The following is an 11,901-nucleotide window of genomic DNA, read 5'->3' as shown; positions in this document are numbered from 1 at the left end:
AGTTATATTAAAAATTGTCCTGGCTATTCCAAGCTCTATCATTGCAGTCAGCGGGTGTTGCAGTTGAACAGTCCACAAGTCGTCAAATAAAGCGCGCGCATCCATAATAAAATGTTCCTCACACGGCTCCGGGGGGTGAATAAATGCCTCCTGTAGTGAATCCATGCGTTTTTGTAAGAAAAATATCCATATTTCAAATGTAATAAACACTTTTCTCTTACTTTCGTTATCGGTCATACGCGGAAGCCGTTCCGTTCCGGTAGATGACGTAAGACGTCGGCGTTGCGTGAGAGAGAACAAAACAAAACGCAGGTCAATTAGAAGTACAAAGCTTTATTTGACGACTTGTGGACTGTTCAACTGCAACACCCGCTGACTGCAATGATAGAGCTTGGAATAGCCAGGACAATTTTTAATATAACTCGGACCGGATTCGTCTTAAAGAAGAAAGTCATATACACCTAGGATGCCTCGAGGGTGAGTAAAACACAGGCTAATTTTCATTTTTGGGTGAACTAACCCTTTAACTCCACTTTTTCTACAATGGTTAAATCATTAACTTAAGTACATAAAATACACATTTTCCACGCGCGTGCTCTGGTTGAGTCCAAACCAGTCCAGGTAACGTCGTTTCTTACCACGTGACGTCACGATCGATGATTCTACCGTAGTGGGCAGAAAAAGCCACGTCACAGCTCTCTTCATAGCAACAGTAGAGTATGACCTACATGTATTAGCCATCCCAAGGGCAAAATCAAGCATCTATTAAAAATTAATAACCCTACCCGTCGTGTTCCCGATGGTAATATCTGCTTTTTTTTTTTGCTGTGCTCGACAAAAAAAAAAAACAGTACTTTACTGAAGAAAACTGGGGCACATGGCCAATCCCCATGAATTTACAATTCAGTGTCCGTTATAGTGGCAAAAAGGAACATAATTAAAACACATCATTAATAAAAGCAAAAATTAGACGCTTAACACAGCAACGTGTTTCATAATATACAAATTTATTGCATTTAAATTAGACTTACCATTGAGCACACATTTACATAGCTCTACAACTCTCAGAACAATTTTAACATGTACAACTGTAACGCTATCACACATGTAATACATAAATATCACATAAAACATCACATTTCCCCAGAAGATGTGGATTCCAAAGCGAATTCCAGCTTGGGAAGAGTGTAACCAGCACTGGCAAGGGAGTAGCTTGCGCAGTCATCTCCATAACGGGCAATGTCACATCCCAACCAACAGCACAAACTACTACCTCAGCCAGTACACGGCTAAATGGAATTCGGAGCTCGTAAAAATGCAGCGAATTCGCATCCGTGAAAAAAAGAATTCCAAGAATTCGCGCGGAACGTTCTACAGCGCGCGAAGACTCCGAGTTGAATGGTCGTAGTACTCGTGAGCGGGCTACACTCCCTTCTGCTGCTCCGCTATTGGCTGGGAGCGCAGCCAATGGGGTGTCAGAGGGACACCGCCCACGACACACACACCCCCTGATTAGGCCACACCTCCCGCAGTCTTCAGCCAATGTCGCTGAATTGAGTTCACACGAGACTTGGAGCTCGTGATTTTGAATGAGTTGATTTTGACTGACACTCACTTACTGTAGAGACCTACAACCCCAACAGAATTCCCGAGACAGGCTGTGCGTTCTTAGATAAGGTGACCAGATTTCTGATATTAAAACCGGGGACATTTCCTAGATCAGTCAGTGGTCAAAATATCACTGAAATCTAACTTGTGATTATCTACGAAGCAAAAGACAGGGATATATTTTTTTTTCATTGTTGTGGGTTCCATGTATCAATATCATAATTGATAATTACAGTGATGTTTGAGGATCAATCTTAATCACACTATGAAAAATAGTAACTATTGCAAATAGCAAACATATCAAAACAGTAGTATTATAACAAAATTATGGCTTTACAAAAACAAATTAAAAATAAAACAATAAATATAAGAACATACAATAAATAAAACTATTTAACAAATATGTTATTTTATATCTGTATTTTTCACAACTGTGAGTACAATAATTACAACATTTCAAATTTTATGTTTATGCTTTTGGAAACGGATCTTTTCTATCCCAAATCATGCTCATTATTTTGCATTTTAGGCTCATTTTGACCACTGAGTATGTGCTTTCTGCTAATGTAATTGAGCAAGTGTAATTGATTAGTTTATTGTTTTTTTAGGCTATATTATTCATATCGGAGTTGTGACGGCAGAAGTTTCAGGAATGGTTAATATTGTGTGCAAAACATTCCCGTAACCTCATTGTTATACAGTGCACACAAACAGTATTACTTTGTTTTAACATGTATATTAGTATGTGACTACCTTGAAACCAATTTTGGTCTCTTTTGATAACTGATAATAGCGCTCTGCTCTCGCCCAAGCTCGTCATGTAGCGGCGCAACCAAGAAATAATCGGTATAGCTCGAAGCGCCCTCTACTGGTGAAGAATCACATTTATACGATTGTCAGCAGGCTAAATTGGTCGGGCTTTTGCAGTGTATTTGTGGGTTGTTTTGAAGGTGCTATAAAATAGGGACATTTCCGGGGACCGGGCACCAAAAACCGTGACTGTCCCCAGAAACGGGGACGTCTGGTCACCCTATTCTTAGATATTGCGTCAAGTTGCAAATTACGTGTTTTATACAAGCTTATTTTTGATGATAAAATCAAAACTCAATACAAATACTACATAAAACGGATAGTTTTCGTCCTGGATGCTGATTGGTCAATACAGCGTTCCTTGGCGAAATGGCTGTGTCCAATAACATGAAAACGCTGGCGTAGCAGTAGAATTTAACTGAAACCAACGAGACAGTTCAAAAGAATGAGAATCCAAAATATGTGTGTGTGCACATATATATATATAAACACACACTCAATAAAATTGTCACCATGTCAGGTTGCAGTTATCCTGCGATAATTATTGCCTAACTGTATATTAAAACTTATTTAATGCTTCATGTACATTCAAAAGAGGCTGAAATGTTTTTCATAAAAAGTCATTTTTGAATCTACATGAACTACTGACCTGCGCTACTGGAAGTGCAGTATGTTTCATGAATAACCAGATGAGCGATACATTTGATGTTCATAGAACTGTACCATTTATTATTGTACACACACTGGGTTCGACCCTTCTCAATGCGACTACAGATGACATGGAATGTTACAGTAAGATCTTGCATAAATCCCATTGCTGTTGAGAAAATTTCACAAAAAAAGACCATCCTTCATGTATTTATTATGATTTTTCGTTCTTTCTTTTTAAATGATTTTTGGATTTGATTTTCAATCCAAATACGTAATTCTTAATTACATCTTTAACACTATCACCAAACACTGTACATTAACTCCAGGGGGCGGGGGGGGGAGGGGACCAAAAACCCATAAAAACAACAAACACTGCAAATTTAACGTAGCAGTTAATACATCGTTAAAGTCGGCCAATCAGAGTCTACCGTCAGCTCGTATTAGAAGAAGCTTTGAACGATGGGATTTGGAGCTGTCAATCAACAGTTACCATGACGATGGGGGTGAATCGTCCTCACGCGCGGCGTATGAAACAGTCACATTCATGTTTGCGGTGGAATAAAAACGTTCAGTCACGATTCGCCGTTCTGCACTTTGGAGACGGGCGGTTGCATGAAGTCTTTGAAGGGCCCCAGGGCTTCTTTGAGGGCGGAGCTTACTTCAGGAGACGAGCAGGTGATGCACTCCACCAGCGTCGGGTACAGCGCGATCACCTGAGCCCACACGTTCCCGTCCACTGACACCCGGACAGGAAGAGGAAGAAGAGAGAAATGAGCAAAAACAAGGATGCAAAACCTGGAACCTGCCTATGAGGCTTCAAAATGCTATCTAGGTAGGCAATAGAATATTTAGCCGTTCCAGCAATACGTTTTCACATTTAGGAGTTTGTCATGGCTGCTTTCAAATCATCAAAATGTTGAAGGACAAACCCGTCTCACCGTTCTCTGGTTGAGTCTTTTTCAAGGAATCCATGAGAGTGCTGATGGCTTTTAACACAAAGATGATCTCAGTCACTTGTTGCCTTGAAGATAAAAAAGAAATGGTGAGAAACACTTCGAATCAAGTTCTGTGCAGTTTAGTTAGTAAAGTCCACTTAGAAACGGACATAAAATACAGTGAAAGCGAATTCAGTGAATATGTCCAGCTCATATTTCATCCCAATATCCAAATTAAAAAAAGAAGAAATTATATTTTGCAAAAAAAAAAACAAATATTGAAGTTTATCTTTAGATCTTTATTAATACTGCAATTAATAAATCTATATCATTTTTGCAAGAAGTCTGTTTAGCAACCAGCAACAGAGTGAAAGTGAATTTGGTGAATATGTCCCAACTCATATCCACCCCCCCCCTCCCCAAAATATATATTTTGCATCATTAGAAATATTAATTATATTTAATTATACACTTAAAAAACATGACACTTAAACACATTTCCTCCTCAAATTATTGCAAAAATGTATATACATTTTTAAATTAGTATTTAAATTATTCTCTTTCTTTATTCAGTTCAATTCCAATTCACATTTATTTTTAAAGTGCTTTTCACAATACAGTTTATTTCAAAGCAGCTTTAGAGAAAATGCATGTTTTAATCAAACAATGTCATTTGGCCCTAATGAACAGGGAATCTTGCATTAAATCACAAAACTTCCTTAATGCAAATTGTAAATATTCTGAAAAAGGTAGAAATAAAGAGTCGAAAAAAAAAAAAAAAGTACTTTATGCAAAAATAATTTCGAATTTTATTTCATTTTCGGGGAGCTGAAAAATATGAGTCTGTTGAGGTGAGCAGACCTGGGCAGCGGGCAGCGTCCACCGAGTCTCTCGTCCTCCACGTATCGTCGGAGCACGTCCTGCGCCCTCTGCAGCAGCACTGACAGCGCCATACGAGAGATGTAGCCCTCCTGCGGCGTCGACACCTTATTACTGAAGGAGAACTGCAGGAGCGTCTCAAAGCACACCTTCGAGAACTCCTCCCGCATACGCATGTCCATTTCAGCCTCTGCACGGGACGAGAGGGGACCGTTAGTGTCTTCATACTACAGTACCAGAGGTATTCTCTATTTAATACTGTTAATCTTGTTCTGTTCCTCACTGAAAGCTTTCATGTGACTTCAGAAGTAATGGAGCATATATCGCACAAGTCTAATGGATCGCTTTAATGATACTTTTATGCAAGAACTTTTGTGACCCAGGACCACAAAACCAGTCATACGGGTCAATTTTTTGAAATTGAGATTTATACATCATCTGAAAGCTGAATTAATAAGCTTTCCATTGATGTATGGTTTGTTAGGATAGGATACAACTATTTGAAAATCAAAATATTGAGAAAATCATCTTTAAAGTTGTCCAAATGAAGTTCTTAGCAATGCATATTACTAATCAAAAATGAAGTTTTCATGTTTAATATTGTTAATATGTGACCCGGGACCACAGAACCAGTCATAAGGGTCAATTTTTTGAAATAGAGATTTATAGACCATCTCAAAGCTGAATTAATAAGCTTTCCATTGATGTATGGTTTGTTAGGATAGGATACAACTATTTGAAAATCAAAATATTGAGAAAATCATCTTTAAAGTTGTCCAAATGAAGTTCTTAGCAATGCATATTACTAATCAAAAATGAAGTTTTCATATATTTACAGTAGGAAATTTACAAAATATATTCATGGAACATGATCTTTACTTAATATCCTAATGATTTTTGGCATAAAATAAAAATCTATAATTTTGACCCATACAATGTATTGTTGGCTATTGCTACAAATATACCCCAGCGACTTAAGACTGCTTTTGTGCTGCAGGGTCACATTTGGTCTAACATCATCTTTTGAGTGTGTACATGACAAAATCTTAATTTTTTGAGTCGACTATTGCTTTAGGAGCAGTTTTCACATTGTGAATCAGATGAAAATGGTTGTTTTTTCCTTTTGTTTTCACTCCATACCTGTGAACGTTGATGACTGGGAGTGAATCGATCCTTTATTGAGCATGCTCATGATACGACCTACGAACTCTTTGGGTATGAAATTGGCAAATGGTAAAATCTCTGTGCTGATCAACTGCACCACCTAAAAGGGGAAAAAACAATATATATATTTAAAATATATTTTATATATTCAATATAAATATAGTAAAATCAAATATACACATATTATTAATATAATATAAATAATATATTATTATTATTATACATAACAAATAGTTACAGTAGTAGTTTTTTGTATAAATATATTATATATTAAATATATTTAATATAATAAATTATGTATACAATATAGTTAAATAAAATGTTTTCATTTTCTAAAAATATCTATTTATATTTTTTAATTGTTTTATGTGTATATATACACATACACACATTTTTTATTTTTATTTTAAATGTATCATTATCGAAATGTCTCATCATAAAATCTCCAAATATCAGTCTCACAGATATATTGGCCTGCCACTAATAGATATTAGTCATAATAATAATAATAATAATAAATCTAGCTTAAATAGAGTTTATTAAAAGAATCCTTTTGGAATTCCAACTCTGGAATTATATGTTCGTTTCAAATTTGGCTGTGTGGATCTACTGTCAGATGAAATGACCTCGACATCTACAGCTTCATTCCTCTGGAACTCTTGTATGGACAGATTATCTGGAGGTGTGCTGTGGGATACGAGAGGAAAATGAGTAAGAATGGATCTGAAATCACTGATTTCTTTTAATATATCATGATAGGCTGGACACCTTTTGGTAAACAGGAAGTCTTCAAAGGCGTTCGCCAGCTCTGGCCACATCGTGTCAAATTTGCCTGAGGATGCTTGTTGCCGGGCAACAGGGAGTCCAATGGAAAGCACTTTGAGCAGAGAGGAGACGGCCAGATTCCAGGTGCTCTCAGCAGGACAGGCGTACTTCAGACCCAGAGGAATCCTCAGAGTCTAAATACAGAGAAACAGAGAGGATTGATTCTGCTCAGTGCGCACTAGGGGTTGAACGACCTCTGATTTTTTAAAGTCGACTTTTATGTTATGAAAGATTAATTTACCTGTACAATAAGCTGTTTAAAACGTGCATTCTCCCGTTCAATTTCGAGCATCTAGTAATATAATCACACGTCTTGTGGAGCGCTTTCAGAGTATGCATTTATTTGTCATTTTAACTGTTTGGAAACAGAGCGTAAATGTGGAAGTCCTTCAAAGATTTCTTATCCTGTTGCGCCCTCTATAGGACCAGCGACTAGTCGACGTCAAGCTTAAAGCGTCATGGCAGAGCATTGAAGTCGACTAGTCGGTGCAACCCCTAGTGCGCACAAGCTTCTGCTTTTAAACCCGCACAGATCAGCCTGTTGCTTCGACTGAAAGGAGTCTTAAGATGCCCGGAAATGCTGTTGAGAACGCATCATGTCTAACAAAACTACTAATTCACAACCAGTGCTGGGTAGACAACTTAAAATTTGTGGTCTGTTACTGATTACAAATTACATGACAAAAATTGTAGTCAGGGTTGCCAGGTTTTCACAACAAAACTCGCACAAATGCTACTCAAAACTAGCCCAATCGCGTTTCGAGGGGGGTTCCCTAGTAAAAATCGCGTTCCGGAAAACCGCGGACTTGGCAACACTGATTGTAGTTAGTAACACAATCTGGATTACACATATTAGGTAATGTAGTCTGACTACTTTTTGATGACTTTTTACCTAACTCGTTTATGATATAGACGTGAATATGATTACTGTTCCACATCGATAAAAAAAAAAGAGAAAGAAAGACAATACATTTCATTCTCTGTTATCAATATCATGAAATGCATTAAACATTACAGTACAGCAGGGTTTCTCAAACTGTGGTTCATGAAAAAAAAAACTGTAGGGTTTTCACGGAAAGCTAAAAATTAATGTAATCATAAAAATGACAAAACCTTGGGAATCCCTAAATTACATTAAAAAACATGGATAAGCATGAAAACATCGCATTACATGGTCAAAGTCTTCCAGGTTTGATATATTTTGGTCCAGACCTCCAGTATTAATAAATAGTGAACGTCACTGGATATGATGAAGACATAGTATTTCATAGTTATGCATCGGCAGCATATAGTAACCAACTTGCATAATTATTAGTCTCATGTATATATAAATGGTAGGTTAAAAAAAAAAAAGAACTGGGGTAACATGGATAAGCATGAAAACATCGCATTACATGGTCAAAGTCTTCCAGGTTTGATATATTTTGGTCCAGACCTCCAGTATTAATAAATAGTGAACGTCACTGGATATGATGAAGACATAATATTTCATAGTTATGCATCGGCAGCATATAGTAACCAACTTGCATAATTATTAGTCTCATGTATATATAAGTGGTAGGTTGAAAAAATAAATAAATAAATAAATAAATAAAAGAACTGGGGTGAATGAATCAATTATGAATGATTTACTGCCTTTGCGTGAATGATATGTATTCATGTTATCCATAAAAAAGTAACTGTAATCTGATTATGAGCATTTTAAGTACTTAATTTTTGGAATCTGATTACGTAATCCAGATTACATGTAATCAGTTACTACCCAGCACTTTTCACAACATACCAAAAATCAGTTATGTTTGTTGAGGTCAGTTTTATATACATTTAAAACTGATGATTTCCGTTTTGTACCTTGATGATGTTTTGTAGGACTTTCTCGTTGATAACGGCTTTGTGACAGGCCGTTTTATGATATAGATCAACCACCACCTCCAAAGATCGCTCCGCAAACGGCACGTAGTTTAAGGCCACCCACTCCGCCTGGACATAGACAGAAAAGAAAAACAAAATAAAGACAGTGAATATAAAAAAATAATGTATTATTAAACGAACAAATGTCTCCTCAGCCGCAAAGACAAATGCCAGAGTATCAGAGAAGGACTGTGAATAATCAACACACAAACACTAAATCTCCGCGGCCGGTCTCCACATCGGCTCTTAGTTCAAACAAAAAAATTTAAAATAAAAATCATATTTTTATCACATTATCCCTACTATCTGTAAAATGAGCTACATGACTGGACTTAAATGCAGCAGATGCCTGGAAAAACAGTCCCTACAGATTTCCACTTCAACACTAGTAACATTTGTGTCAAATTTCAATAACTAGTTCTACGTTACTCTGACACGGACCATAATATTAGATGAAAAGCAGCAAATACAGGCCAAGCAGATTTGTTTATATCAGCCCTGATGCTAATTTGAGCAAAAGTAGTTCAAAGGCTTTAGATTCAGCATCATTTAAAGGTAAAGTGGCACCAAAGGCAATTGTAAAAATGTTGGTGACAAAAACAAAAAAAAGTACTTAAAAAATTTTTTTTAAATAAAATGTTGTACACTAAATTGTTTCATTACATTTTTTGGATGATATATGCATTTTGAACAGCTGTCACCAAACCACAAAAAGTCATGTCATACTACTTTTTACACATTACATTGGAAATGGAAGGACAGGTCAAGCACATTGCATTGTGGGATACTTTTTTAATGTAGGTTTTTTTTACTGTACATTTTGATAAATGTAGTGGGTCACTGAAATATGCTATCTATACAGAAAATTGGCGTACTATGCACAGTATACATACTGTAAGTAAGAGTAGTATGGTAGTATGCTATTCAAAAACAAATGTTTATTGACCATACAATTCAAAAGTTAAAAAGTATACAAAAAAATAACTGTTGGTGGCGTTAGAGAGTTTGAAAAATTGGCATGAAAGAAGTTGAGACTCTACACTATGAGTGTGTCAAATTTTAAAACTTTTCACCACACGGTTCTAAGAAACGCCATAAAATAACTATTAATTTGTTGAAGTTTATTTTGGCAGTTGTTAGAATTAATGAACAAATGTGGCTGATGGAAATGAATGGAAAAAAACCAAATGTTATAACAGTACGAAGAGCGAAGTTTGTCTAATAGAGCAGTTAAATGGAGCTGAAATTAGCCGAGGGGAAAAACGAAGAGAAAACGAGGCAGAAAGCAAACGAGAGACAGAGATATAGAGGAAGACAGCGGGAGGGAGGAAGAACTCACCGGTGCAAACAGTTGGATCTAAAGTGGATCCATATGAAGTACAAAAACAGAACAAGAGAAGAGCAGACAAATGTTTACTACCACTGCTGATCACGACCGCACAACACACTAATGAAACTACTTTAAACGATGACAACAACAAAGACGAACAAACGTTTGGTTTGAAAGTCATGTTTAAACATACTTTGCACCTAACCTAAAGGATGGGTTAACATTTCAATATCGCACATTTCTACCAGTTTAGAATTATAACTTGTAAACTGATCCACATCTTTATCCAAACTCCAATTTGACACAAACTTGATCCAAACTTTAAATAAATGATCAAATTTGAAAAGTAACGACATGGCCCAAAGTACTCAAACGTGACTAAAAGAGGCACAATGCAACTGAAAGAACATAAAAACACCATGCGAAGAAAACTAAATCAAATATTTTCTAAACAAAGCCACTGAAACTATCTACTGTCCCAAAATATATATTAAATGGTCTTAGAACCACATAAAAAACTGAGGAAAAAAGGCAACTGTAAACACAGTAAAAGAGCATAGACTTCAAAAAAGCAGATAGATCATCACATTTGGAAACGGACACATAAATGAATGTTTTATGATGATGATGATGATAAGTGTATGTATGGTGAGTCATAAAACAACAATGATCAAGACAAACAGAGCAAAAGCAAATCCACCATCTTGAAAACGGATGAAAAAGTGAAGACCATGTGAGGTGGAAACAGGACAGAGACTCACCTGGTTGTATTTGGCATTGGCCACAAGTTTGGTCTCCATCTTTCCATACTGAGGAGGTTTACAGGAGAACTCCACGAACAGCAGAAGCTGCTCAAAGATGGCGGGATACATCACCTGGAGATTCTCCGAACCCACACAAATTGCCTAGAACAATGACATCTCTCAATCTCATTCAAACATCCAAAAAGATGAAGAGTCTACAAAGAATCTCAATCACAATCAACTGATCTAGTTAATATAACAGATGTGTAATCAATCAAAAAAATCCATGATTTTCAAGGTTGTTTTGGTGTAGACAAGTCCACTTGTCATCAGAAATGGGTTTGTTTGATTGGTTGGTGGAAAAACTAAGAATGGGACTGAATGGATGATTAGTGCTTGTGTGGTACTTGCATTAATAATGCAAATATTCCGGCCCACGGGCAAACCACACAACAGAATCATCCAAGTGTGAAAACAACCACAAATACTGCAACCAAAAACAAACTCTTGACGGTCCACTTAAAAACATAACACTTCATTAAAGGGTTAGTTCACCCAAAAATGAAAATCAGTCCATGTTTTACTCAACCTCAAGGCATCCTAGGTATATATGACTTTTTTCTTTCAGATGAATCCAATCGGAGTTATATTGAAAATTGTCCTGGCTCTTTTAAGCTTTATAATGGCATGGGCGGGTGTTTTTGTTCAACAGTCCAAAAGTAGTCAAATAAAGTGCACGCCTCCATATTAAAACGCGCATCACACGGCTCTGGGGGGTGAATAAAGGCATCCTGAAGCGAATCGATGTATTTTTTAAGACAAATATCCATATTTAAAATTATATAAACACCTTTTTCTCACTTCTGCTAACTGTCGTAGGCGGAAGCCGTTCCAGGCAGATGACGTAGGACGGTGATTAGTGACAAATGCAGAAGCGCGACGGAGAGAGAACAAAAAAAAAATGGCAGTCACGAATTAGAAGCACAAAACGAGGATTTGTGAAGAAAAATGTCAGAGGATTTCGATATAAGCCAAGTGGAGCCTG

The 11,901-nt window shown here is 36.7% G+C and overlaps 1 protein-coding gene across 1 annotated transcript in view; it reads right to left on the bottom strand.

Moving 5' to 3' along the window:
* Positions 1 to 3,119: 3,119 nt before the first annotated feature.
* The window catches only part of LOC107738661 (protein MON2 homolog), a 33,882-nt gene continuing 25,100 nt past the window's right edge, over positions 3,120 to 11,901 (bottom strand). Inside the window, 9 exon segments of the mRNA XM_016550447.1 lie at positions 3,120 to 3,805; positions 4,008 to 4,090; positions 4,866 to 5,073; positions 6,024 to 6,147; positions 6,674 to 6,734; positions 6,816 to 7,006; positions 8,724 to 8,852; positions 10,123 to 10,140; positions 10,875 to 11,018. Of these exon segments, the coding sequence (XP_016405933.1) occupies positions 3,642 to 3,805; positions 4,008 to 4,090; positions 4,866 to 5,073; positions 6,024 to 6,147; positions 6,674 to 6,734; positions 6,816 to 7,006; positions 8,724 to 8,852; positions 10,123 to 10,140; positions 10,875 to 11,018 (1,122 nt within the window). The 3' untranslated portion in view covers positions 3,120 to 3,641.

Source organism: Sinocyclocheilus rhinocerous, unplaced genomic scaffold, assembly GCF_001515625.1.
Source record: "Sinocyclocheilus rhinocerous isolate Xijiao unplaced genomic scaffold, SAMN03320098_v1.1 scaffold401, whole genome shotgun sequence".
Taxonomy (NCBI): domain Eukaryota; kingdom Metazoa; phylum Chordata; class Actinopteri; order Cypriniformes; family Cyprinidae; genus Sinocyclocheilus; species Sinocyclocheilus rhinocerous.
This window is presented reverse-complemented; position numbering and strand designations above follow the sequence as displayed.